Consider the following 26199-nt stretch of genomic DNA (forward strand, 5'->3'; position numbering starts at 1 on the left):
TAGAAGTACTGTTCCAGTGAAACATAGTTTTACGTGCACAGAACATTGTGTAAATGATCATTGATTTTGTTTTTTAAACCAGTTGCTTTGTTTTATTACCCCTTCTTTCATGTGCCAAGTAGTGGATATCGAAGGAACAATGCTATTTATTCAGCAAATTGCAACTGAGGGCCTAAGGGCCGTGGCAGACAGGGAGATTAGTCGCCCGCGACAAATCTCCCTTGTCGCGGGCGACTAATCTCCCCAATATGCCATCCCACCGGCTTGAATGTAAATCGCCGGTAGAATGGCATATGAGGTGCCGCAATTTCCTGAAATCGCAGAAGTTTCCTCTCAAGCTACTAGTAGCAGCTACTTGTTGTGGCTACTAAAATAGACACTGCTGATCACTTACTGATAACTGTCTCTATGTGTGTTTCAGCAGAGGTAATGCTCAGTATTGTCTATGGCCGGGTATTTTCTGTCTTTAGTAGCCGTGAAAAAGTAGCTATAAAAATTAATTTAAAAAAAAAAAAAAAAAAGTAGCTACTACTAGTAGCTCTGTGTGTCTTCACCTTACACTCAATACACATTATTAAAAATCAGGTACTTAAAATAATGTGTGATTTTGTCCCCAGGTCCTGAACCCCTGAAAACCCCCTGTTTAGAAAAGCGCCAGCAGCTACACCCAAGGGGCCCCCGTCCAGCTGTGGGACAGTTTGTACCAGAGTGTGATGTAGAGGGAAATTATGTTCCATTACAGTGTCATGGCAGCACTGGCCATTGTTGGTGTGTGGACAAATTAGGTGAAGAGATTACTGGAACAAGAACAACACCGGGCAGACCAGCCCCAAATTGTGGGGAAACAGGTAAATTAGAATTAGTTATACACACACACACACTTATGTATATATTAACACTATAGTTTTCCTAAAATGCCTGATAGTCATGTATTCAGCTTTAATAAGAGTTTGTGCCTCACTTATAGGTCTTGTTTACTCTTTATTTTTTATGAAGAAGACAGTTTAGAAGTACAGTTCCAGTGTAAAATAGTTTTACATGCACAGAACATTGTGTAAATGATCATTGATTTTATTTTTTAAACCAGTTGCTTTGTTTTATTACCCCTTCTTTCATGTGCCAAGTAGTGGATATCGAAGGAACAATGCTATTTATTCAGCAAATTGCAACTGAGGGCCTTAGGGCTCTGGCACACGGGGGAGATTAGTCACCCGTGATAAAACTCCCTGTTCGCGGGCGACTAATCTCCCCGAGTTGCCTACCCCTGCCATCCCACCGGCGAACATGTAAGTCGCCGGCGGGATGGCAGACGCGGCGGCGCGATTTCGCGCAAATCGCCGAAAAAGACTCGCAAGTCTTTTTCGGCGATTCTCTGAAATCGCGCCGCCGCGTCTGCCATCCCGCCGGCGACTTACATGTTCGCCGGTGGGATGGCAGGGGTAGGCAACTCGGGGAGATTAGTCGCCCGCGAACAGGGAGTTTTATCGTGGGCGACTAATCTCCCCCGTGTGCCAGAGCCCTTAGGGTGAAGACACATGGAGCTACTATTAGCAGCTACTTGTTGTGGCTACTAAAATAGACAATGCTGATCATTTACTGATAACTGTCTCTATGTGTGTTTCAGCAAATGGCAGAGTATTTTCTGTCCTTAGTAGCTGTGAAAAAGTAGTTACTACTAGTAGCTCTGTGTGTCTTCACCTTATACATATTGCTACTCAAAATTAGAAATCAGGTACTTAAAATATGTGATTTTGTCCCCAGGTCCTGAACCCCTGAAAACCCCCTGTTTAGAAAGGCGCCAGCAGCTGCTTGGACAGCTGCACCCAAGAGGCCCCCGTCCAGCTGTGGGACAGTTTGTACCTGAGTGTGATGCAGAGGGAAATTATGTTTCATTACAGTGTCATGGCAGCACTGGCCATTGTTGGTGTGTGGACAAATTAGGTGAAGAGATTGCTGGAACAAGAACACCACCTGGCAGACCAGGCCCAAATTGTGGGGAAACAGGTAAATTCGAATTAGTTATACACACACACACATACATGCACAAAAACACATTGGTACCCCCCCCCCCCCCCAGGGAAATTAGCCAGTAGAATGAAATGCCAGAGACATTAAAGTTACAGTGTAACATATATTAATGTGTTTTTTTAAGCAGAGCCTACTCGGAGACCTCAGACAGTGTGTGAGAGGTGGAAGCAGAGTCTTATTGAGCATTATGGTGGGAAACCAGGTGGAGAACATTATGTGCCTCAGTGTGATCAATATGGTGACTTCAGTCCTCTCCAGTGCCATGGAAACAGTGGCTATTGCTGGTGTGTGGATAAAGAAGGAAGAGAAATTGAAGGATCTAGAACAGAACCTGGAATGACTCCAGCATGTAAGTCTGAGATGCAGATAAGTAGGTGTCAAATCAGGTGAATTGTTAACATGGATTGCAAAACAAATCTATTACTATTACATCTGTATTTTCTTCTATATACTTGTAGGTATACCGACAGTGGCACCTCCAACCATGCATCCAACTCCGCGTCCTGATGTGACCCCTCCTGCAACTGGCACCTTCCTCTTGTATGCTCAGGGTCAGCAGATTGGCTACTTACCACTCAACGGCACAAGGCTCCATAAGGAAAAAGCCAGGACACTGCTGTCACTTCATGTAAAGTTTTGTCTTTACCTAGTGAACTTGAACTAGTGTAGTTATAAAGTAGCACAATATTAGGCTGCAGTATATGTTCTGGTGGGTAAAAATGTGGTGTTACAGCAATTAAGCTTGGACAAACAGCAAGTCTATGCCCGATTAAGCACAGTTTATTAAATTCTTTGCTGTAAGCTCTTCCTAGATACCTGTAATTATATCTTGCTGGTTATCATTAATCTCATTTATTGATTTGTGGCCTGTCAAGAATTGTAAATAGTGGCCCTCCATTAAGATGAAGTCCATAGGAACAGAAATATAATCTAGCGGCATGCTAGACTAGGAAGTAACCGAGAGAGATGAAGTTAAGCTGCTTGAGGTACAGAATCTGTACACTTATGAATAATGAACATAAATCCATTGTAAATACTATGTGGAAAAAAACTTGATTAGATTAGGCTGTTAAAGTTAAACTCATCATTGTTTAATGTGAACTCAAGAAGAAATTCTGCTCTGGAACATTTTCATACTACAAGCAAGATCATTCATACAGCACTGACAGTGTGGGCCAGTGTGAACCGTTACTATAAATAGTAGTGTAAATGCCTTTGCACCAACCACGGCAGAGGTTTAAAGTTAAGCTATATCATGAATGCTGATTTCTGCCTTACCTTGTAGTGCTAACCTGTTTCTTTTGGATTGATCCTGATATATTTTCTGTGCACTCGAAGTCAGTTTGATTATACACTCCATCACATAACTGTGCAAGTTCACATTTTATAGTAGTGGAATGAGCCCATGAAAATCACTATTTATTCTGGAGCTGTGGAAAATGTCATTTTTTTCCCCAAGATATAACAGTCAGTGTACTAATATGGAAAACGATAGTCTGATGACTTTTTATTTCACCTTTAGGGTTCTATAGTGGTTGGTATTGACTATGACTGCCATGAGAAAATGGTGTACTGGACGGATGTTGCAGGTCGTACAATCAACCGCGCAAGCTTAGAACCAGGTGCAGAACCGGAAACTATCATTAACACAGGTAAATTATGACTTTTAGAATTCCTATGTACCCCTATAGGAATGACTGTGGCTGTGCTGTGTGACTCCTTGTCTAGTTTACCTGCTGGCATTGGAAAACCTGAACTATTATGTTTTGGAATCAGATGCACTTTGGGGCAATACATCCTTACAATGTGATCTTAGAATACACTAATAGAAGGTTCTGGTAGGAAAATAACAGTGACATATCACATGCCAAACACAAAGTACAGTACAACAACAGTATTGTTCCACTTTAAATGCAGCTTGAGTAGACTTTTTTTATAATGTTCAGACTGCTTTGCAATTGGCTATTTGCTGGAACAGGTTCACAGGGCGAGTGATGAGTAAAAATGCTATGTGAAAATTACAAAAAAGAAAATGCACTGGAGCTTGCTGCTTACATGTTCTCACTGAGAACAGGTAAGATTAGAAGAGTAACTTTATGGGGCATGGAGGTCTGTTTTTTTATGAATGATTTAGGGTGGATCTAGGGTGTGTTTCTTAGGCTAGGATCACTAGTGGCATATTGTGTAGATATGTGAGGGACCCATGTGTAAACAAGCACAGGCTCCCTACCAGTAAAGCTGCAGCTGTAGTGAACCGCTGTAGTGTGGAATAAAATGCATGTGGTCTGTGGGTAAACGTTTTCACACACACCCTTCAAAGCCTACTTTCCTTTCCACTTTGGTGCTTATATGTGGGTAAATTATAGAAAGAACTAGTCACCATTCCTCTGCTTGCAAGTAGAAAACATGTTTTAGATTGCCCTTCATTAATTCCTGCATCAGCACTGAAGAGTGTCCTCAAATGCCCCCTCTATCCTGGACAAGCCAAATGAAAATCCCACTGTCTTTGTCTGACTCAAACTCACTGGCCAGCACTACAACAGTGAAATGTGAGACACTGAGCTGAATTACTGAGTTGTAAAGCATGGTGCATGTGCAGTAATGGGGCTGAGTATTAAAACTAGGATGTTAAAGCAAAAAGTTGGGTTTAGTACAGTAAATGAAAACACAATGGAGACACACTTAGAGGTCCACTGATCAACATTCTCATTTTCATGATTTTAAAGTTTTTTAAACCACAAAAAAATGTATTTTCTCTAAAACCATGAATGCCAAGTGATAAAACAGCCTTTTAAAAAAAAAAAAAAAAAAAAAGCATGAACAAAAAAATGTGGGGAAAAAGCTAAAATTTTTTGTTTTGTTGCAGAAACTAAAGCATCAATACCAATGTGCGCACACACACATTTTGAGGCCAGTGCATATAACAAATTGTGGTGCGCACAAAGAATTTTGTATTTATTCTGTCATAAGCACATACTTTTTAAAAATGTACACACAAAAGAATGTATTATGGACACATAGCCAAAAAGGAATTAGAGGGAATATTGATCAAAACCCCATGAAAACCTGTAAAATCACAGCAAAGAAAGACTGTTCCAGTCTGCCTAGGACACCTCCCATTGACTTCAATATGACCTTGACAGCATTTGCTGTATTTTTACTGCCGGATTTGTGGCCGTTTTTACGCATAATAAATGGAGAAAGAATTGTGTTTTTTTGTTAAAGAAAAAATAAAATAAAAATTAGTAAATTAGTAAATGCCCCCCTTAGTGCTATACATGTGCTGCTTGCATGAAACAGATAACCTTATCTTGATATTCTAACAATTAGCTTGGTTCAGCTGTTTCACCCTCTCTCTGTGCGGGTGGCAGTTGTTTACAGACCTCCTTCTTCAAAATCCTTGGCTACTTTTCTCTCTGACTTTGAATCCTGGCTCTCTTTTTTTCTATGCTCTGACACCCCTGCAATCATTTTAGGCGACTTCAATTGCCATATAGATGACCCCTCTCAGCCCTGGCCCTCTCGATTTCTCCATCTAACCTCCTCCTTTGATCTCCGGCAATGGACTAATACAGCTACCTACCCATAAGGATGGTCATTTTCTAGATCTGGTCTTTTCTAAAAATCTAGATCTATCTACATTTAACAGTGAGCCTTTTCCTCTTTCAGATCATCATCTTATCTCCTTTTCTATCTCGCACGTGTCTCATTCTCCCTCTAACTCTCCGCCTAAAACCCTGATTCGCAACACGCGAATGGTTGATATAACTGCTCTCTCTAACTCTCTTAGTTCTAGCCTCTCCTCCTCCTGTGCTTCCTCTGATCCTGAGTTACTGGTAAATAGCTACAACTCAATTTTATCATCTGCAATTAACACCCATGCCCCCCTGCAGCCCCAACGCAGTCGTGCCCATAATCCCCGTCCCTGGCTTAACCCTCAGACGCAATTTCTGCGCTCCTGTGCACGATCTGCTGAGCGCATTTGGAGGAAATCACGCGTTAAAGCTGACTTCCTCCACTATAAATTTCTTATGGTGTGCCTCAATACTGCCCTATCCCAGGCCAAGCATGCACACACTTATAAATAATAATAAATCAAACCCGCGGCGCTTATTCTCCATATTTAACGCGCTACTTCATCCCTCACCTAATGAATCAATCGTATCTGAACACACCCCCCAGGACTTTGCTGACTTCTTTAAAAGCAAAGTCGATTCTATCCGCAATCAATTTTCCCAACCCTCAGATACCGGTAATCTCGACCTTCCTAAATCTCCTCTCTCCCTATTCAGCTCCTTCAGTCTCGTAACAGAGTCTGAAGTTTCTCAGCTTCTCCGATCCTCTCCGCCTACTACCTGCTCGCTGGATCCTATGCCCTCGTCCCTACTAAAACAGTGTGCCCCTGCCCTTACTCCAGCTCTTACCCACATATTCAATTCCTCTCTGGCTTCTGGTACTTTTCCCTCTCTCTTCAAACAAGCATGTGTCAAACCCATTCTTAAAAAGGCTACACTGGACCCATCCTGCCTTTCTAACTACCGTCCCGTCTCTCTCCTGCCCCTAGCCTCTAAACTCCTGGAACGTCTTGTCTTTTCTCGTGTAACTAACTTCCTCAGCACCCATAATCTGCTGGACCCTATGCAGTCTGGTTTTCGGCCTGCGCACTCCACTGAGACGGCCTTATGTAGAGTGGCAAATGATCTCCAGACTGCCAAGGCCAAAGGACGCTACTCGGTTCTCATTCTCCTAGACCTTTCCTCTGCTTTTGATACTGTCCACCATTCTGTCCTTATTCAAATTCTCTATTCTCTGGGTATCTGGGATCAAGCAGCATCCTGGTTCTCTTCCTATCTCTCTAACCGCTCCTTCTCTGTCGCTCTTACTAACAAATCCTCTACCCCGGTTCCGCTTAGTGTGGGGGTGCCTCAGGGCTCTGTGCTTGGTCCCCTGCTGTTCTCCCTGTACACTCTCTCTTTGGGAGACCTTATTTCTTCTTTTGGTCTTAAATACCACCTATATGCAGATGAGATCCAGATATATTTAGACACCCCTGCACTAACTGCTGATGTCCAAACCCAGATTGGTAACTGCCTCCTGGCTATCTCCTCCTGGATGAACCGACGCCAGCCCAAACTTAACCTAGCCAAAACAGAGCTCATGGTCTTCCCGCCCAAACCTGGCCCTCCTCCTCCTTTCACCATTACTATTGATGGCATGACCATCAACCCTGTAAATTCTGCACACTGCCTTGGGGTTATCTTTGACCAGTCCCTCTCCTTCTCTAACCATATTAATAACACTGCCAAAACCTGCCGCTTTTTCCTCCGCAATATTGCCAAGATACGCCCCTTTCTTTCACAAGCAACAGCTAAAACAGTAATCCATGCCCTTATCCTTTCCAGCTTAGATTACTGCAATCTCCTACTAACCGGCCTCCCAGACTCCCACCTCTCTCCCCTGCAATCAATCTTAAACTCTGCTGCCAGGATCCTCCTGCTCTCTCCTAAGAGGGATCCTGCTCAGCCTCAATTAAGCTCACTAGCATGGCTGCCTGTCAAGCAAAGGATAGCTTACAAAATCCTTCTGCTGACATTCAAAGCCCTTCACTCCTCTGCTCCTCACTACATTTCTTCACTGGTCTCCCTACATGTTCCTGGTCGTCTCCTCCGCTCCTCTCAGAGCCTCCGTCTCTTTACACCATCCACACCCACTGCGCTCTCTCGTCTTAAACCATTCTATCTCGCTGCTCCTTACCTCTGGAACTCTATCCCTGAATCCCTCCGTAGAGAAAACTCACCCACTCTCTTTAAGAAAAAACTCAGCTGTTACCTTCTGGAGCACTAAGACATTATTTTGCCCAGTCCTGCGCTTAAGGGCAAATGCCCATACCTGATGCACTCTTACCTTCCAGTTTGTGCCTGTATGTTACCCAACCACTCAGATTGTAAGCTCTACGGGGCAGGGACCTCCTTCCTACTGTGTCTCATACCACATGGCACTTATATATATATATATGTATTTATTGTATTTATTTATTATATCACTTGTCCTCCCTGTGTGTAATTTTGTATTCTGTAAGACTGTACAGCGCTGCGTACCCTTGTGGCGCTTTATAAATAAAGTTATACATACATACATACATACATACATTATGTAGTTATAGGGGTTAAAAGGCTTATTCTACATATTAAAACCTTCCACCAAAATGGCACAGATGGGACTTGGCCTACTAAATCATATTGTGGGCAGTGATATATTAACCCTTAATTATTTGCCAAAGTGTTTTAAACCTGCTGCCAGAGTGACCCAGAAGTGGGTTAAAAGCTCATATGATGGGATGATAAATCAACTTTTACTAATTCACCATAAGCAGATACTTTTACTTTACCTGCAGTAGCCATACAGATATTACAGCTGATATATATTATGTGATTTCATTTCAAATCAGTAATTAGTAATAAAAATTGTTCCTTCCAGGGTTGATGAGCACAGAGGGCTTAGCCATTGACTACCTTCGCAGGACAATGTTTTGGACAGATAGCGGCCTAGACAAGATTGAGAGTGCGCGGTTGGACGGCACTGAGAGGAAGGTTCTATTTGACACACAGCTTGTGAATCCTCGAGCCATCACTGTGGATGCGGTTAGAGGGTAGGTAACTGCTACAGGCTCCTTAAAAATATTTATTTTCCCACTCTGGACCAAAGGTGTCAGGAATAGTTACACTTGTCATCACATTAAGGATAACAGTTAAAATGAAGGTCAGTCATGCTGCAGTAAATCCTTAGGCAAGCAGATTTTTCAGTAATTATCATATTAACTCTTTATAATGTTGAGTCTTTTCCTGGAATCTGTTGCCCATGTAACATGCTGGAAAAGGCACAAATGCGCCCTGAAAGGTGGCAATTGGATGGCATATAGCATACAGCATATAACAGCTGGCAGAAGGAATAGTGCGCACAAAGGCAGGGACAGTGGGAAAGATGTCTGACAATACATAATCTAGGTAGGCAGCAATGTATTAGGAACATAGAAAATAAAGCTGGTGTATTTTCCTATAGGGAAGCTGCAGTGGGTTGCTGGGGTATTATTAAATATATCAGTCATTCTAGTGATGTCATTAGTTAATAAACCCTAAAGTGACTTGAGGAATTTAAATAGTAGGCCACATACAGAAGCCTGCAGTTACTGGCTGCTTCATTCAGTCTGCTGTGGCAGCCATAGGTTGTGCAAGCTTCTCTTCCAGCTTGCTTCAAAGGGGATAATAATTACATCTACAAAGGGGCATAATAAGCAGTTGGTTTTGTTTCAGTCTGATAAATACTTCAGATCAGGCTTCCACAAAGCAATAGCTCTTTTTCCTTTCACACAAAGGAACCTGTACTGGACAGACTGGAACAGAGAGGCTCCAAAGATTGAATCTTCGTTTGTAGACGGATCAAACAGGAGGATTCTGGTTAATGACAACATCGGCCTTCCCAACGGTTTAACCTTTGATCCCTTCTCCAAACAAGTCTGTTGGGCTGATGCAGGTGATTTTTCTAAAGGAATTTCAAAGCCTTTTTTCACACAATTAAAAGATGCCAACGTTCATTTGGTTTTCTGGGAAACACAATTAGTTTTCTCCCATCACGCATTTCTTTTAATGCATTAATACTGGTGGGTGTATGTTTATTTATACTTCTGAGAAAGCATGGAAAGGTTTCAATATTATCAGTGTTTGTGGCAGTTCTCATACATACACATACATAGTACGTTTCTGTTGTCATCCAAACCCTATTTTTATATTTTAAGGAACCAAGAAGCTTGAATGCATTTTGTCAGACGGAACAGGGCGACGGGTCATACAGAGTAACTTGAATTATCCTTTTAGTGTTGTTGTGTATGCAAATTACTTCTACCACACAGACTGGAGGAGGTACGTTGATGATTATGTACTGTGTTATGTATAGTAACCTGATTATTGTTCCACTAATGGTGGAATAGTTGGAAGAGATCAGGTCATTGAGTGAGATCGATACAACATGATGACTGAAATGCTGGTGCAGCCGTGTTGCCTTTGCAACACAAAAATCCTCTACTTTTTCCCACGATATTAGGACCAACTAATCTCCTACCATGAACCAGGGAGGAGTATAACACTGTGTAAACTAAATGTTTTGAAATACACCAAACATTGCCACATGTACAACAGTACGCAGTATAAAATTCTGCATATTGAGGGTGAAGACGCACGGCGCGATTAGTCGCAACAACTTTTTTAAAAGTTGCGGCGACTAATCTGTACAAGCTATCAGCTTCACACACTATGGTCAGTATTATCAAGAGCCAATTAATCACATGCATGTAACTAAATAGACAATATCAGAACACCAGTCTTGTTATTAAATATATTAATATATGTTAAGTTTAACAGACAACGTGCTTATCATCAAACACAAAGCAGGAAAACGAAGACATTAACGTGTGTATTTATTTTGTAACTTTAGGGATGGGGTAATATCCCTTAACAAGGACACTGGGCACATTGTTGAAGAATACCTTCCTGAGCAGCGATCCCATCTCTATGGAGTAACAGCTGTGTACCCATACTGCCCTTCAGGTAGGTCCACAATGGTTAAGGGATGCTCTAAAATACTCTGCTATAAGGTAAGAGTGGCCTCGCCAGAATAAGGAGCCCAAGCCAGAAACCTCAGAGTAAAGTGTTTCATTGTGTACATTGTTTTATTGCTTAGAATATTTTCACCAGAAATTGTAAAGAATGGAAAGATTTTTCCATTTTGTGAGTAACATATTTGCAAAAAGGGGCCACCCCTTAAACTAACTACATAGTTTTTGCAATGTGCCTACTGCATTCACCAGGCCAGAGCTGGGGTCATGAAAAAACACAGCCTTCTGCTTTCTTCAGTCCTACAACCTTTCTTTTGTCAGCCACCACATTCTCTTTTGAAAAATGGATGCAGTGCAGAATTTTGCTGGAGGAACTGGTCAATTTTGTAAAACACATGTTGATAGAATCCTTTTAATGGCCTTATCACATAAAGGTCTACCCTATGAACTGTGACACTGCCATTAAAGGAAAACTATACAATACTATATTTGCATCCACCACTCGCTATGCACACAGATTGAGTTTCGCTCAGACATGCCCATGTGTACCTTTTTAGGCATAAATCTCAATGTATATATAGTGATAAGAAGTTTCATAGAAATTGAGAAGTTTTACAAGCTTTTCTTCCCCAGCAGAGAAATGTTGGCAAAGGCTCTGCCCCATCTGCACACTCTTATATCTCTGAGGAGAAAGACACAACAATGTATTTAACAGCCATTATTAAAAAGCTCAGCACACACTGTTACTTCTCAGCAGCACAGATGCCAGTTGCGCTATAACTAACAGTTATTAGATTAGTACAATCCGCCCATTCACAACTGAGCGCACAGACCAAGGATCGTACCCTGTGCAGAGAAGTGTGGCCCCTTCACATACCAATGGAACCATCGGCTAACTGGCTTTACTATTGGATCATTCAGTATATAGATATTATATAATATGTTAATAAGATAAAAAAAAAACTTGTGTATTTCAGGGAGAAAGTAATGCAAGAATAAGCTGCAGAGTGGAAATTCATTTTGATGGAAGATTTTTCTCCTTGCTGCAGTTAAAGGGATGGCAAAGAATCAGCACAAATACTACTTGGAAACTGCAAAGAAAAGCTTTATTTTCTTGCAACAAATATGATTTGTAAAGTTTTTTTTACCTCAAAATTTTTTTTACTACTGTCTTTTTACAGAAATTATTTAGCTGTAAAATAAAAAAATAACCCCAAGCGTGTTGGCAAGCTTGGCTCCAAAGAGATGTGCCACATGTACAGAGATCGCACATGCCACAGATTTTTTTAAAAAAAAAAACAAAAAACTTTTTAACTTGTTTAATATTTGTAACTTGAGTTTTTTTCAATGGTGCCTTTTTTATATATTTTTTTTCTCTTCCAATGTAGCTTTTAATATTCTATCAACCCACATTACTGTATACTGTGAACAAATATGGCCAGAAACTGCATACATCGCAACAAACAAGTACATAAGGTGGTCCGTTTGTGAAATATAGGAAACTTTGTGCCATACCAAAACTTCACAGATAAATTCAATAAATCCATTTCTTTTTCTGTATATATGTTTTGTGTGTTTACTCGCACAGGCTGCTTTTAGAGAACAGTTAGAAATGCTTACAAAACTAGTTAGGTTATAGACAGAGGAATTTCTACTGTAAAAAGTCAACAAAAAACCAACATATTTTTCAGTGTAAGTGCTGGCTGATTTGCTTTGCTCAGCCAGCAGCAATAAAATGAATGAAAGCAAAAACCTGGTTGGTTGCTGACATTTTTTTACTACTAGGTAAAAATCTGAGCTGTGTTAGTAACCAAGCCCAAGACTGTTTAGCAATGTGATGTACCCATGCCTGAACATGCATTAATTTCATAAATATGCTTTCAACTGCAACACTGAGGAGGATGCAAGGCTATTTTATTCAAAGTTAAAAGGCTGTCACCTTTTTGTGTGAAAACAAAATAAGGTATTGGACTAGCTGTGAACCTGGCCAGACATGGAAGGAGCATCTGCACCAAGAGAAGGAAGTTTGTTGGAAGTGGGTGCATTTGTTATAGTGCTATGTCATATTACAAGAGTGCCCTCTGCTGTTCTGTTCAGTGCAGGAAAGGTACAGCTAGAACAGCAAAAGTTGAAGTTATTGATGCAGGAAGTGGCTTTCAGTGCTTCTCTGTTCAGTTCTTTTGCTTCTGACACAGAGCAAGGGAGTAGCAGGAGACACTTTCTGCATCAGTAACGCATTTTTGCTATTCTGTCTGGCCCCTTGCTTGGACAAAACAGTACAGGGCACTCCTGTAATACATTCATAATTTTATAATTGTTGCTTATATGTTCTCATTAAATGCATTAGTACCAAAGGGATTAGTATGTGAAGGGACTAAACTAAAGCACATTGTTAATTGTGATCTTTGTATGGTACAGATTGAATGCCCTACAACATAGTATAAATAAATAGGCTATATGTTAATGCCCGGTAAAGACTATGGGGTATATTCATCATGCTGTGTACAAAGTGGAGTAAAACATTACCAATGAAGTTGCTCATAGCAGACAGATGGTTTGGTTTTCTAACTGTTAGGCTAATGCCACACGAGGCGTAGGGCTGAAATTTTCGGCAAGCGGAAAAGCGCTTGCCGAAAATTCAGCCCTACGCCTGCTACTTGTGCCTGCACCCGAATGAATGGAATACGCTCGGGTGCAGGCACATGTAGCCGATATACGCATGAAAACGCGAGAGAATGCAAAGTCTCGCGTTTTCATGCGTATATCGGCTACGTGTGCCTGCACCCGAGCGTATTCCATTCATTCGGGTGCAGGCACAGGTAGCAGGCGTAGGGCTGAATTTTCGGCAAGCGCTTTTCCGCTTGCCGAAAATTTCAGCCCTACGCCTCGTGTGGCATTAGCCTTAATCTAATTGCTGATTGGTTGCCCTGGGCAACACCACCAGTAATGCTTCACTCCACTTTTTACACAGCATGATAAATATACCCCTTAGACTACAAAATGATGTATCTTATGGAACCAGTCCAAAAATACAGTAGTAGCCCTATGATAGTGAAAATCCTTGTATCCCCTAGCCCTGTTATCTTTCTGGAGTCGGTGTTCTCTGGGCTTCCACACACTGCACAATCCAGATGATTGGTCACAATATAAAGGCGTTCGAAACCAGTATAAATGTTATAACTTACCCAGCCTTGTTCCCAGATTTCAGTCATTAAACCATAACAAAAGTTTATGAAGCAGCCCAAAAAGACATTTCCCACTAAGATAATAAAAACACCCGACTGAAGTTCCCACACAAGAATGGTGTTACATCCTTTCTTGAGCACTTTGCTTACTTTTAGAATCTACACCAAGGTGCAATGAAACACTTGTATTGGTCCAGCACCAGAGCCACATATTTTATCATGTTTCCCTAATGCCTAGATAAATATTACATTCTGTTACAGCAGTCTGAAGAGCCAGTGAATGTCAGGCATTAAAATCCAAGCAATATAAGATGCTGATCCATACCCTGATTTGTGGTATCTAGAAAGTTTTCCATTAACATGTAATACCCTAGAAACTGAAGTACACTGAATAAAGTGGTGAAACCAAACCCACGATAAAAGAAAAGTGTGTGGTCTGGAATAGATTTAATTACTGAAGTCTTAACACAGATGCTCACAGGCCCAATGCAGCAAAAGGATGGTGTTTTATTGGATAGCAATTTCCCCTTTCCTAAATCATACATTACAATTTTTAATTTTTCATAATGATTAAAAAAAAAAAAAAAAGTTTTAGTTCTTTTATAAATTAAAGCACATTCTTTTTAAAAGTGAATCAAATTCACCTTTTTCCAACAGGTAGCAAACAGGAAACAGAATAGAGAAAAATAGAAATCGGAGTGTTAAACCATACCCCATAGTGATCCTAGTCACTCACCTCATACCCGGGGGCCAGTGTTCCTCTTCTGCAAAAAAAACCCAAAAAAAACTCTGGGGCCTGGGGTACTTTGTTGAGAGTGCCACACCACCGCAGCACATTCACAGTACAGAGGCTTTTCTTATATTTCTATGTAATATACAGCATATTTACCTTTCTAGCTCAAAGGACCAACTAACAGGAATATCCTTGACTGTCACAGGGCCAGAGTGCGACTAACTGGTGAGACATGTCCAGCCCCCAAACCATCTAATTCACATCACAAATTGCAAGTTATTATTAAATCTTGACATTGAAGTAATAAAACTTGTAATTGTTGTTGAGGGCATGCCTGATCCAGTTTTGAAAATGTTCACAACTTATGCCCCGTTACTAGGATCAGAACGCATAGTAATCACACAATTTTTTAAGTCTTCTGTTCTTTTTCTCTGATTTGACCCTCTTGTTGGCTTTGATTCCTGTTAAGCTAATGTCAGACTCACTGTTTCTCCACTGGCAGAAAAACTGCTTGGTCTGACCTTAGCCATAGGTTACTCCATTTTGATTTACTTTGGAAGAGGTTGGTGCTGGGAATTTCTATTTTACCAAATCAGAAATAAATGAAAGGAAACATTTAGGGCAGCATATCCTTAACAGTCAGGATGAGTGCTTTATATCATTGTGCTAAAACTATACATGAAAAGATAGTGGCTCCATGCTAGCTAAAGGTTTGGTAAGGGAAGGAGAATGAGAACAGGCTAAAGTCCTTATCTTCCAACCTTCCCCAGTCGGTGATCTGTTTTAGGGTCAGCAATAATTGCCTGAACTGCTACTATAGCTTCGTTGATTTTTGTCTGCAATTCTCGCAGCTCTTCAATATGAAGTAATCTCAGGATTCGGGCAGCATCATTTAAAACAGCATCTAATAAAAAATACAGAGAGAAAATGCCTTAAATACTTGCCACTTTTTTCCTTAATATACATGGTAGGCATTACACATAAATTACTTATAGAAACAAGATGTTTTGAATGTAAATAAAAGAAATAGATAGCTTGTGGTATACAACTTGTTAGGTACCCCACTCAGTGATTTGATTTACCCACCTCCTACCACAGGGCCATTTCCACTCAATATCCTATTGAGTACACTACTTTGAGTACTTTACTTCACCTTTAACATGCATTAACTTGCATGTCATTCATTTAAACAATGCATATTAATTGGATTGGGGGCTTTAGTAGAGTGTCAAAGAACACTTTTCTACTGTTAACTCATTCTAACAAAATGAAATATTCTGCCTTGATGTCTTGCCCAACTGCAACTTATTAATGGCAGTGTATTTGTTGTTTCCCTAAAATTATTTGTCTTTCCTCATATAGCAGTGAGTTACATTTGGTTACAGATACATCAATGTTATCATGTATCAGACATTCCGCAATAGTTCCAATAATATCTAGAACAAAAAATACCGGTTCCAGTTAAAATGTAACCATAACAGACATTTAAGTGGTTATTTGCAACTGGAAAGGCAGGGTAAAAAAAAATGCACTTTGCCTTTCTGCCTAAAAAGGAATTGCTGCAGGTCTCTCTGCACTCCTTTCAAAGCACAAATTCCTGTGGGCATCCCCATTAATACTGCACTGTCTACATTCATCATTACTGTAGTTATGACGGGTGGAAGGGAAAAGGCACATTAGCTCCCCACCCCCATTAGCTTATGTATGTAAATATAAGGGACTGGCAGTAGATGCAGGTCATAGCAGGGCCCTAATTAACATCTGCCCTATAGCAGGTGATAAGGACAGGTCTGGACTGCACCCACTAACACTGAGCCCTTCACCAGTGCAGAGCACAGTTGGACCCAGGGCAGAGGTGCCCTCTCCATGAACACTAAGGAGTGGTTAAAGGAACCAAAACCTTTGTGTGCTGTGATTCTAGAAGCATCTCAGAGGCCAAATAGGCATTCTCCCTAAATCTCACTATTACTGGCCTTCAGGCTGGGACCCCCAACCAAAGTTTTGGGCCTCTCTGGGAGAGGGAACAGTCTAAAAAATAGACTGTAATAAGTTGTGAAAAAGTAAATGAATATAACCAACACTGTTCTGCATAGGATAAACATACCTCCTGTGTCAAACCCAAGGATGTGCTTATCCAATGCAACTGGAAGGCCCTGTAAGATTAAAAAAAAAAAAGAAAAAAACAATATAATTAAGTTATATAATGATTTTTTAAAAGCACCACCTGCTGGTCAGTTTATGTAAATTTAAAATGTTTATTTCATTTGACTCAGAACAGAAGTAACAGGGCTGTTAAGAAGTGATGAAACATACCTCTTTTGAGCTGTTTGATTTAGCAACAGCTTCTTGAGACAAGCGTTCCTGTACTAAGATTCGAATTCCCTAAACAAAAATAGTAAGATGGTGTTTATGCAAGGAGAGAGAGAAGGAAGGAAATTAAAGATACTTTTTCACAGAATGATAGAAACCTAGCTGCAAATGGTGACGTAATAGTAAAATGAAATTATTTAGTTCCTAAATAGTGTAGAAACTTTGCAGCTGACATTCAAGGGGAAACATTGGAGAAACCCACTGATGTTATACGAACCTGCAATATCAAAGTAATCACCCTGCCCCACCAAAATCCATGCTAGTCGCAACAAAGTCCTTTAAATGCTTTGCTAATGTGCACTCAAAAGATTCAGGGTGTTCTGTAGCCTTACAACCCAACCACTGCCTATCAACCTGCAAAGGGGACCTGAACTTGCCATGTGCCTTATGGCAGGTGGTAAGAACAGGGCTGACCTGACCGAACACAGTGCTCAGAACTGCAAGGTGCAAAGCACAGCCAGATCTGGAGCACCCGCCAATGGCTCTTGCGCCCCTTTACTGCACTTACCCTTTTGCCCTGGGTCTGTGTGAATTACCCCTTAAAAGCCTTTATCTGATGGTTTCTAGAGGCTAGATGGTTAATCCTAGTAACATTAAAAAAAACCAGCAATCAGTGCATAGTAAAATATATAGGTGAAACTGGTTTTCTGCTGCAGATCATAGAATCTACAGTGAAGGTTTTTTTAGACTTGAGTATTAGTGCCACAGATTCTAAGGACTCCCAAAGAATTAAAAAATGTGCTTCATTTTGGAAGTGTGGGATATAAACAATAAGGCCAATGACAAGAAAAAGCATTTGAAATACTGCAGTGCACTCATGGGAGATCTAGGAATCATACCAACTCTTTCCTGTAAAATGGCATGGATGCCATGTTCCCCAGTGATATTCTCTTAATGAAAACATTATGTCATAGAAAAGCCATTTCCCATTTACTAGAATAAGAAGCAGCTGCTGGTAAGGATGGGCATTTTTGATTATGCAGCTTTCCTTGATAGGACCACAACAATCAAAAAAAATTGCACTGCATAGAAAGAAATGCTGCTATTGGTCAAAAGGTGTCAGTATTACTTTATAGGTTGATCTTTCAGGACTACTAAACCTGGCTGGGAAAGACTAACTATTATTTGATTAGCTACAGGACTTATTAAATCACTGAGTGGGTTCTCGCTAAAAGATTCACAGCTATCATATTTAATAGAAAACAATCTTACTTTAAGCATCATAAGATAATCATCATGCTTCTGGATTTGCAGAAGATTTGCCAAAGCTATTACTCCAGCTTTGAAATCAGGATTGTTAACTGTTGAAGAAAAACAAACAGACCATTAGGACACAGCATCGCTGCTTAGATTAACTGAATATAAAGAGCCAGTAGCTGTAATATGATAAAGTGACAATATTATATATTTTGTATCTGCTTACCCAGCACCTTTAAATAAACCATTTCTTAGCAACAAATGTCCTTATGTTTTCCATTCTATAGTTATATTGGGAACAATGTATAACAACTAAAATCATTGTATTCTTGACAGCTTATATACTAAGTAAATATGGGTCCTATTTGGATGCATTACAGCTTACTTATTTTAAAGTGTTTCTGAAGCAAATGTGTACTTTAACCAGCGCAAGGTAACATTAATTTATATATATTTCAATCATATACCCAGTCTTTACTGAAAATGTAACTGGCGTGGGACACTACCCTATTAAGAAGTGTGCCATCCAATGTTCCCTATAATTTCTTCTTGGCTGTGTGCTGGTCTAAAAATTTGTGTGCGTGTGACCATTGCCCCCATCTTTCATTAAATCTGAGTGAATAACAACTGGTACTATAAAGCTCCAGTATTTAATGCACATACATGTATCCAGGACAGCACAGGGAATAAAACTATAACTTTATTCTTCTAGAAAAGCAACACATACACATTAGTAATTAGTAGCTTTTTTTTTAAAATAAAAGAAGCTCTCTGTACAGAATATAAAAAATACTGATTTCCTGGATAACTTCTGGAAATGGGCCAAACAAAAAAATGGATATCTGAATATAGGAATGTACTGGCAATACATTAAGTCCTACCTTTTCAGGTCCCTGCAAATGAAGTAGATTTCAAAGCAGGCACACTACTAAGTAAGGTCACCTTTAGACAGGATACACCTGGGCAGCAGTCTAGTAATCATAACAAAGAGAAACCTGTAGCCTTAAAGTCTTGGGCACTCCACTACCCAGAAAGCTTCCAGTAAAAAGCAGCCAATTGTGTCCACTGGGCCGCCAGCACAGGGTACAAGGGCTGCCCAGGGTTTGGGTAGATTGGGCCAGATTGGGGGCAAAGCCAGACATGGAAATTTTCTTTTTTTTGTTGCTGCCCTAATTTTACTTAGCTGTCAGGGCCCACCACCAAGAAGAACCAAGTAGTATTGGGCACCATGATTTTTGATAGTGGCCCTACATAATGGTATACATTTTGGAACTGCTACAAACACAGATTCACACATTATAGCAAAAAAGGGGAAAGTTGTGCTCAACCTCTAAATTTTAAACCATTAGGCGGGGGTGCAATGAGGTTGTGACCACAAAATACATATAGACAACAACAAGAGATCCTCTGCACTCACCCTTTATCAATATATATAGGACATTAAGACATTCTGTGCATTAAGCTACTAAGAAATGCCCTCCCCTTTAAACAAAACAGGGATTGTTTGTCCATACATTGCAATATACTTCAAGCTGGCCAACTACGTCAAAGTCATCCCTTCTGGCCATTCCTACACTGACCTATGCGATTCACCAAGAATTCTACTGCTTCAATATATGTTTAGCCAAGGGACTAAGTTTTACCTGCAACTTACTTGCTTTCAAGGTTAAAACCCCCATATCGTTGCCCTTTTATTGGCCCATTGGGATCACCTGACTGTAGCTGGGAAGGATGGGAGCTACAACATTATCCAAAAAAAGCATATCAAAATAAATTCTTCAATCCTGCAGATTATACTGAATTCATTTTTGCATCTTACCATCCAAGTTTATAAGTGGTTCGGCACTCTTGGAAACATCCGAGTTATATGGCTTGGCGTTCTGATATTTAGCAGCTGAAAAATATAAAAGATGAAGACATAATGACTGCGTATTCCTCTAAAAGTAATTCATAAATCATTATACATTTTTGTATAATTTGCACCAGGTAATACTGGATGGTTTATAGGTAACTGTATGAAATGTAGCTTATCCAAGCGATAACTATTTCTGCACAAAATTTCAGACATAAAACTAAAAAAGCAAGAGCAAAGACTTTGCCAAGTTCAAAAACTACATGAGAAACAGGAAGGTGTGTAACACCTTGTTGGTGTAGGGTGAAATGAATGCTCCTTATCAAAACTTATGGACACTAACAGAGAGATATCATGTTTACATTTTTACTGCTAATACCTAAACATAGAGTTAGATAACTAAAGCTCAACTGCTTTCTATTAACTATTAAATGCAGCCAGAGTGCCTAAAAATCTACATTCTGTTATACCTGGAAGTCAATCTCTGAGAAAAAGAGGCTTTTCAGAGAATCCCTGCAGGTCCAGCAGCCACTTGCTCATGCAAGAGACCTATCATATCTCTTGTGTAAAGAAGTTATCCATGAACTTGCTGATATGGGACTCTGCTGGGTTTTGGACCAATTGAGCCAGTGCCCCTCCCAGGTTAGTGCCACTTTCAGTTGTCCATCAGTACTGTGTCTCTAAATGTGATTTGATAGCGACACCATGCTCTCAGTAGGTTTAGATCACTGACAGTTGCACGGCACTCTCAATAAATTATATAATGATAAGCACATGGTGTCATTAACAAATATTATATTATTATTTATATATATATATTTATTTATTTATTATATATACACATTCCAATTGACAATGCGCACTCCTCATTCTTTATAGTTCATTTATTGTTGCATTAAAAACATCAACGTTTCGGTCCACGTCTAGGACCTTTATCAAGATTAAAAAATGGTTTAACATCTTGATAAAGGTCCTAGACCTGGACCGAAACGTTGATGTTTTTAATGCAACAATAAATGAACTATAAAGAATGAGGAGTGCGCATTGTCAATTGGAATGTGTATATTATATATATATATATATATATATATATATATATACAAAATTCGAAAAGCCAATAATACTGCAGAAACAAGGCTTGTCACAATAAGAGGAAATCATTTCCCAAACAGTACATACCATTATCACCATACTCAAGGCGCACAGCAAGGCCCAGGAGCCAGTCTATTGATTCTTGACGCTCTTGAACTTTGAATGGACAATTCACATCATTTAAATACTGTTGAAAATTGATAAACATTGGAAAAGATGTTTTAGACACAGAACAAAATTTAGATTATACTTTTACATCATTATAAATATAAGTAATTTTACTTTTATATGGTAATACTAGGGATGCACCAAATCCAGTTTGTTGGGTTCGGCTGAACCCCTGAATCCATCGTAAGGGATTTGCCTAGTAATGTACCAAACTGAATTGGAATGTGCGTGGTGAATAATTTTCCACTTCTGTGTTCCCATGATTACCATGATACCGTGATTTTTAGGATTTCGATTCAGTTCGGCCACAACTGTGGATTTGGCCAAATCCGAATCCTGCCAAAAAAGGCAGAATCCTGGCTGGATACCAAACCGAATTCTGGATTCAGTGCATCCCTAGGTAATACCAATGCTAGGTGACCTTTAGCATTCCTTTATTATTCCACCACAGCCCAACAGTTTTGGCCAATGCATTTTTTACCCATACATGGTATTAGAAGAGTGGCAAAATATAATTTGTGTTTTAAATGCAATACCAATACCTAAAAATAACATAACTATGAGAAGCACCACCCAAGGATCTCTACAACTATGATAAAACTCCCCATGCTATCAACTGCATTTTACCTTTTCATACTGAGCCGGCCATTCGCTGCTGTGAATGTTTCGTAACTTTCCTCTGTCTTCTATCTTATAATGTCTAATTTTTTGATCTTCTAGCCAAACAAGAAAATTTCGAAACTCTGTTTCATCTGTAATAAAAATGTTATATGTAAGACATCCCAGCCAAAACACAAAGTTAGGCTGTGAATCCATATATTTAAAAAAAAAAAAAAAAATCAAAGCAGGTAGATAAAACACAGATTTAGACCTAATTCACCATTTCATTGCTGGCAATCCTGTGAAGAATGGGTTACAGATATATCAGAATAAACAGCAAAGATTTCAGTGGAATAAAAACAACAACATTTATTGGCTCAAATAAACAAAAACATAACTCCTTAAAGGAGATAAGGATGCACCTGGTCATGTTTTGGTATAGTATGCCTTTGTTATGAGTTATGTTTTTGTTTATTTGAGCCAATAAATGTTGTTGTTTTTATTCCACTGAAATCTTTGCTGTTTATTCTTATATTTAATTCAGGACTTATCAGTGGGATATGACTAAAAGATTCCCTTTCTGAAACCTACTTATCATTTATTATTACAGATATATCAGAAGCAACAGCAATTCATTACCAAAAAAAACATAGTCTAAATAGAAACAAGACATTAATGAATAAACTACAGTAAATTTAAGGTACATGGATACCCATTATTTACAGTTAAAAAAAAAGCCTAAATACAAATATTTAGACTTGCCAATTGCGGCAAATACAGAATGCAATGCAAGGTAACTTTTGCCATCAAAAATTAAGCCATTTGGCTTTTTTGTAAGCACTATTATTATACGAGTCTCCCCCATACCAATATTTGGGACTTGATCAGATATTGATTGATAGAGCCGACTTAAAAACACTGTCATGGCCCATTTGGTCAACTGCAAAATTGGGCAAAAATCTTCCAATGATGATAATGGGTGGCCATCTTAAGAATATGTCTGAGGGACAGTTTAGTAAATATTGGATTTAAACATACACATTAAAAAGCAGTGTTATGTGGATGTCTTTAATCATAATGTGATTTGTGCCAACATACTTTTCAGTAATACAACTACTGAGTCAATCATAACAAAACGAGCTCATATGCAGCCAGTCATATTTTTATTGCTTTGTTTGGTGAATTGCAAGTCATTCAGCAGTGATGATTAGGAAAAGGCATGCAGTTGGCAGCCCCATATGGAAAATGGCAATACTGCAGAAGAGCATGAAAAAGATCGCTCTCTAAAACACGTCTCAGGCCACTCACCGAATCAAAGACCAATAGCAACGCACCTTACTTGTAGGAAACACTGGCAAACCAAACAATAATTTGAAGATAACCCAAGTCGAAGAAGAGACGACGGAGTGCTTAGTAACAATACACAACGTGTGCAATAAAAAGGTCAGGGAAATCCTTCCCAGCACAATATGCGTCTTGCTGCGCACAGGATTCTGGGTACCGGTAGCACCACGTTTCATGCACAGGCAGGAAGGAATGAGCTGGACACTGAAATATTTTGTGTGTTGGCACCGCAAACTGTCACCCTACCTGCAACTCACCTTTAAAGTTAAATCCGGCGGGATTGTGATAATCTAAAGCCTGCAGCTTCCTACGGAACATTATGCCTCCAAGTCAGCCTGTTCACGGCTACCCCTTAGCGGAGACTGCGCAGCTGCCCTTGCAGCCAATCACTAACCCTCATTTACAGCTCAACCAATGAAAGACGGAACGTCGTCCTTTATCCAATCGTGTAACCCGATTGCGCGCTGTCAGTGGGAAGGCTGGGCGGCTCTCTTCTTCGTACTTATTTAGGGAAAATATGGATTCATTTGTAGGGAATGGTGTAAATCTGGTAATCCGGTTATTTTAATATAAGGAATACAATATACACCAGTGCAAATACGTTGTAACTAAACTATAATTTCTCTGTCAGAGCCACGGGGCAGAGAACGTCATGCCAATGACTTCCTGTTACGTCTTCCCATTGGAAGTGCGGCGTGAAGGACGTCTAGGCTGGAGTCAGTACAATCCACAATAGCTATGGATATCCTGGAATTTGTATACTTTATTTCGGTGCTTAGTGATGCCTCACTGAAACGTAATAAAATATTTTAAGAACTGAGGATATTAGAACTAACCCCGAAATGGTCATGGACCCAACCTCTCCATTCTCTCCGGCTGTGCTTGCACCCTGCATGCTGAACTGTATCCTTTAGAGTCCCATGCCCACCTTAGCATGAGGTTACACAGCTGTTTGTGAAAATCATCCCAGTCTTCATGGAGGCTTCCTTGTATTACTAACAATGCAGTCAACTGGCAGCATGCCATCGCACCCATAAAACCTTTCTACCCTAGGCCTGGGCTTTGGATGCCATATGTTGGCTTTACATAGTAACTCAGGTTATAAAAATACACGTCTGTCAAGTTCAGCCTTTTATGCCTATATACTGTATAACCTGCCTAACTGCTAGTTTATCCAGAGGAAGGCAAAAAAAAAACAAACCCCTATGAAGCCTCTCTGATTTTCCTCAGAAGAGGGGAAATATTTCTTCCTGACTCCAACATGGCATTTGGACCAGTCCCTGGATCAACTAGTACTAAGAGCTATCGACCAAAACCCTGTATTCCCCCACTTGCTAAAAAGCTATCAAGCCCATTCTTGAAGCTATTTAATATATCTGCCATTATGTTTTCTGTCTGTTTGGGTTTCAGCATTGTGAAATGCGAACATAACCTGCCTTATATTCACCTTTGATGTCCCCACAAATCACAATCATGCCCCCAAATGTCATGAACCCCCACCATTTGTTGCTGTTTTGCCATAATTGTCATCCTCCCGCTCTCATGGTTTTTTTTTTACCAAGGTCAGAGGTGACAACCCTAATTTAAAGTTTTAGTTAAACATTTCACTATTCCACATCAAAAACAGTTTAATAAATTAGGCCATTAAATGGAATGTCAGAAAACATTACAGTTCAGCTTCAGAATAATAGTCCTGTAACATCAGATTCTATGAGAGGTGAGCCTCATCTTCTGCTTTATGATTTGCAACAACCCCCAAGCTTAGCTTCCCAGCAGCTGCTCAGAGCACACTAAGCATGCTCAGTGTCACTGACACGTTCAGAAGAGGGGTAGCTGTTATGCACATCTTTGAAGGCCTGGATCATTGCTGCTATAGAGATGAATGTTTAGACTGGTGCTGTGAGTTCTTTATATACAATATGGCATATCTGTCTGTATTCATTTTTAGGGTTTGGTTCTTTAAGTGGCACAGGAATAATGCTACCTGCCTATAATCATTTGTTAGGCTCTACTGAAAATATGGGGTACAAAAAAAGGCATAACAGACCTAAAAAAAATAGGGGACACCAACATAAATTAAATGAATGAATAATCTAATTTTTAATGAAAGACTTGACACACTGCGATGATTCTCTGTAGAAGACAGGCTCCATAGAAAAAATATGGTCAATGTGCACAGAATCAGTAAAATAATATGCATACTGAATAACTTTCACTAGATGGCAGAAGGGAGCACAGCACATCCTATGAGACTGGATAAATTGTTTTAAACTGGAATAGAGGAAGGATGACTTTGCATTTAAGGTGGCTATACACGTTTACAGTGCTGAGCTTTGCTGTGACCATTGATTGCAGGTAAGATCTTTCATCTACTGCACTAAAATTAAGGCTAATCCCCACTGAGAGATTACTTGCCCGCTATAAATCTCTGCTACCATAGGCCAGTGGAAAGGCATACATGCATACATTTTCCGAAGTCGTTCAAAATTTTCTCCTATAGGCAACTTTGCGTGACTTCGGAAAATGAATCGGCGCATAGGCCTTTCCAGCAGCGATTGCCTTTGTTGCCAGTGGAAAGGCATTTTGGAAAGATTAGTTGCCCACGATAGCAAAGATTTATTGCTGGCAACTTGCCTCATCTCCCACCATACACACACTGATTATCTACGGTTTCGTAGGATAATATTGTGCATGTATGGCCACCTTAAGGATGGCCAGGATATGTCAGTGGTTCCAAAACTGTGTGGATGGCTAATTTAATGGGGGGTCATATGGCTATATATTAAATGGGCTAAAAAACCAAAAGTAGAACTTAATGTAAAATTGCCCAAAGTGCTTAAGAGCACTTTTGCACGTTAAACTGTTTTTTCTTTCCAGATTTCATATTAGCAAGTTTTAGACTGCTAATATCATATAGTGTGACCTTAGCCCCTCCCTGCTGTTTGGCTTGGTGGAGGGCCAGGAATAACAGCAAAAGCTTATGTCACAACAAAGGAAGCATCTCCTGACTCTGATCAGATCT

General features: G+C 39.9%; 2 protein-coding genes across 4 annotated transcripts in view; one reads left to right on the forward strand and one right to left on the reverse strand.

The window, feature by feature from the left end:
* Nucleotides 1–12196, forward strand: part of nid2 (nidogen 2) — a 45786-nt gene extending 33590 nt beyond the window's left edge. Inside the window, exons 14-23 of one of the 3 annotated variants that reach the window (XM_012967809.3) lie at nucleotides 618–848; nucleotides 1762–2004; nucleotides 2153–2377; nucleotides 2487–2656; nucleotides 3551–3680; nucleotides 8506–8677; nucleotides 9401–9558; nucleotides 9821–9944; nucleotides 10516–10628; nucleotides 11614–12196. In XM_012967809.3, the coding sequence (XP_012823263.2) occupies nucleotides 618–848; nucleotides 1762–2004; nucleotides 2153–2377; nucleotides 2487–2656; nucleotides 3551–3680; nucleotides 8506–8677; nucleotides 9401–9558; nucleotides 9821–9944; nucleotides 10516–10628; nucleotides 11614–11624 (1577 nt within the window). In that variant the 3' untranslated portion in view covers nucleotides 11625–12196. 3 annotated transcript variants of the gene reach the window in all.
* Nucleotides 12197–15071: 2875 nt separating this feature from the next.
* rtraf (RNA transcription, translation and transport factor) lies at nucleotides 15072–23605 on the reverse strand. Its single transcript, XM_002936904.5, has 8 exons — nucleotides 23435–23605; nucleotides 21861–21985; nucleotides 21153–21252; nucleotides 19941–20015; nucleotides 18137–18225; nucleotides 16868–16936; nucleotides 16659–16707; nucleotides 15072–15458 (listed from the first exon to the last, which is right to left on the reverse strand). Exons 1-8 carry the CDS (start codon nucleotides 23493–23495, stop codon nucleotides 15304–15306), a joined length of 723 nt encoding a protein of 240 aa, XP_002936950.1. The 5' UTR covers nucleotides 23496–23605; the 3' UTR covers nucleotides 15072–15303.
* Nucleotides 23606–26199: the final 2594 nt, after the last annotated feature.

The sequence above is a fragment of the Xenopus tropicalis genome, chromosome 8 (assembly GCF_000004195.4).
Source record: "Xenopus tropicalis strain Nigerian chromosome 8, UCB_Xtro_10.0, whole genome shotgun sequence".
NCBI classification, from domain to species: Eukaryota; Metazoa; Chordata; class Amphibia; order Anura; family Pipidae; genus Xenopus; species Xenopus tropicalis.

Bases quoted from the DNA above. Each gene is read 5' to 3' on its own strand.
- rtraf (XM_002936904.5), bottom strand. From the start codon at position 23,495: ATGTTCCGTAGGAAGCTGCAGGCTTTAGATTATCACAATCCCGCCGGA. The intron at 21,253-21,860 runs GTAAAATGCAGT...AATTTTCAACAG, and splicing joins GGCCGGCTCAGTATGAAAAG to TATTTAAATGATGTGAATTG. The intron at 18,226-19,940 runs GTAAGATGCAAA...TTTCTTCAACAG, and splicing joins ACCACTTATAAACTTGGATG to TTAACAATCCTGATTTCAAA.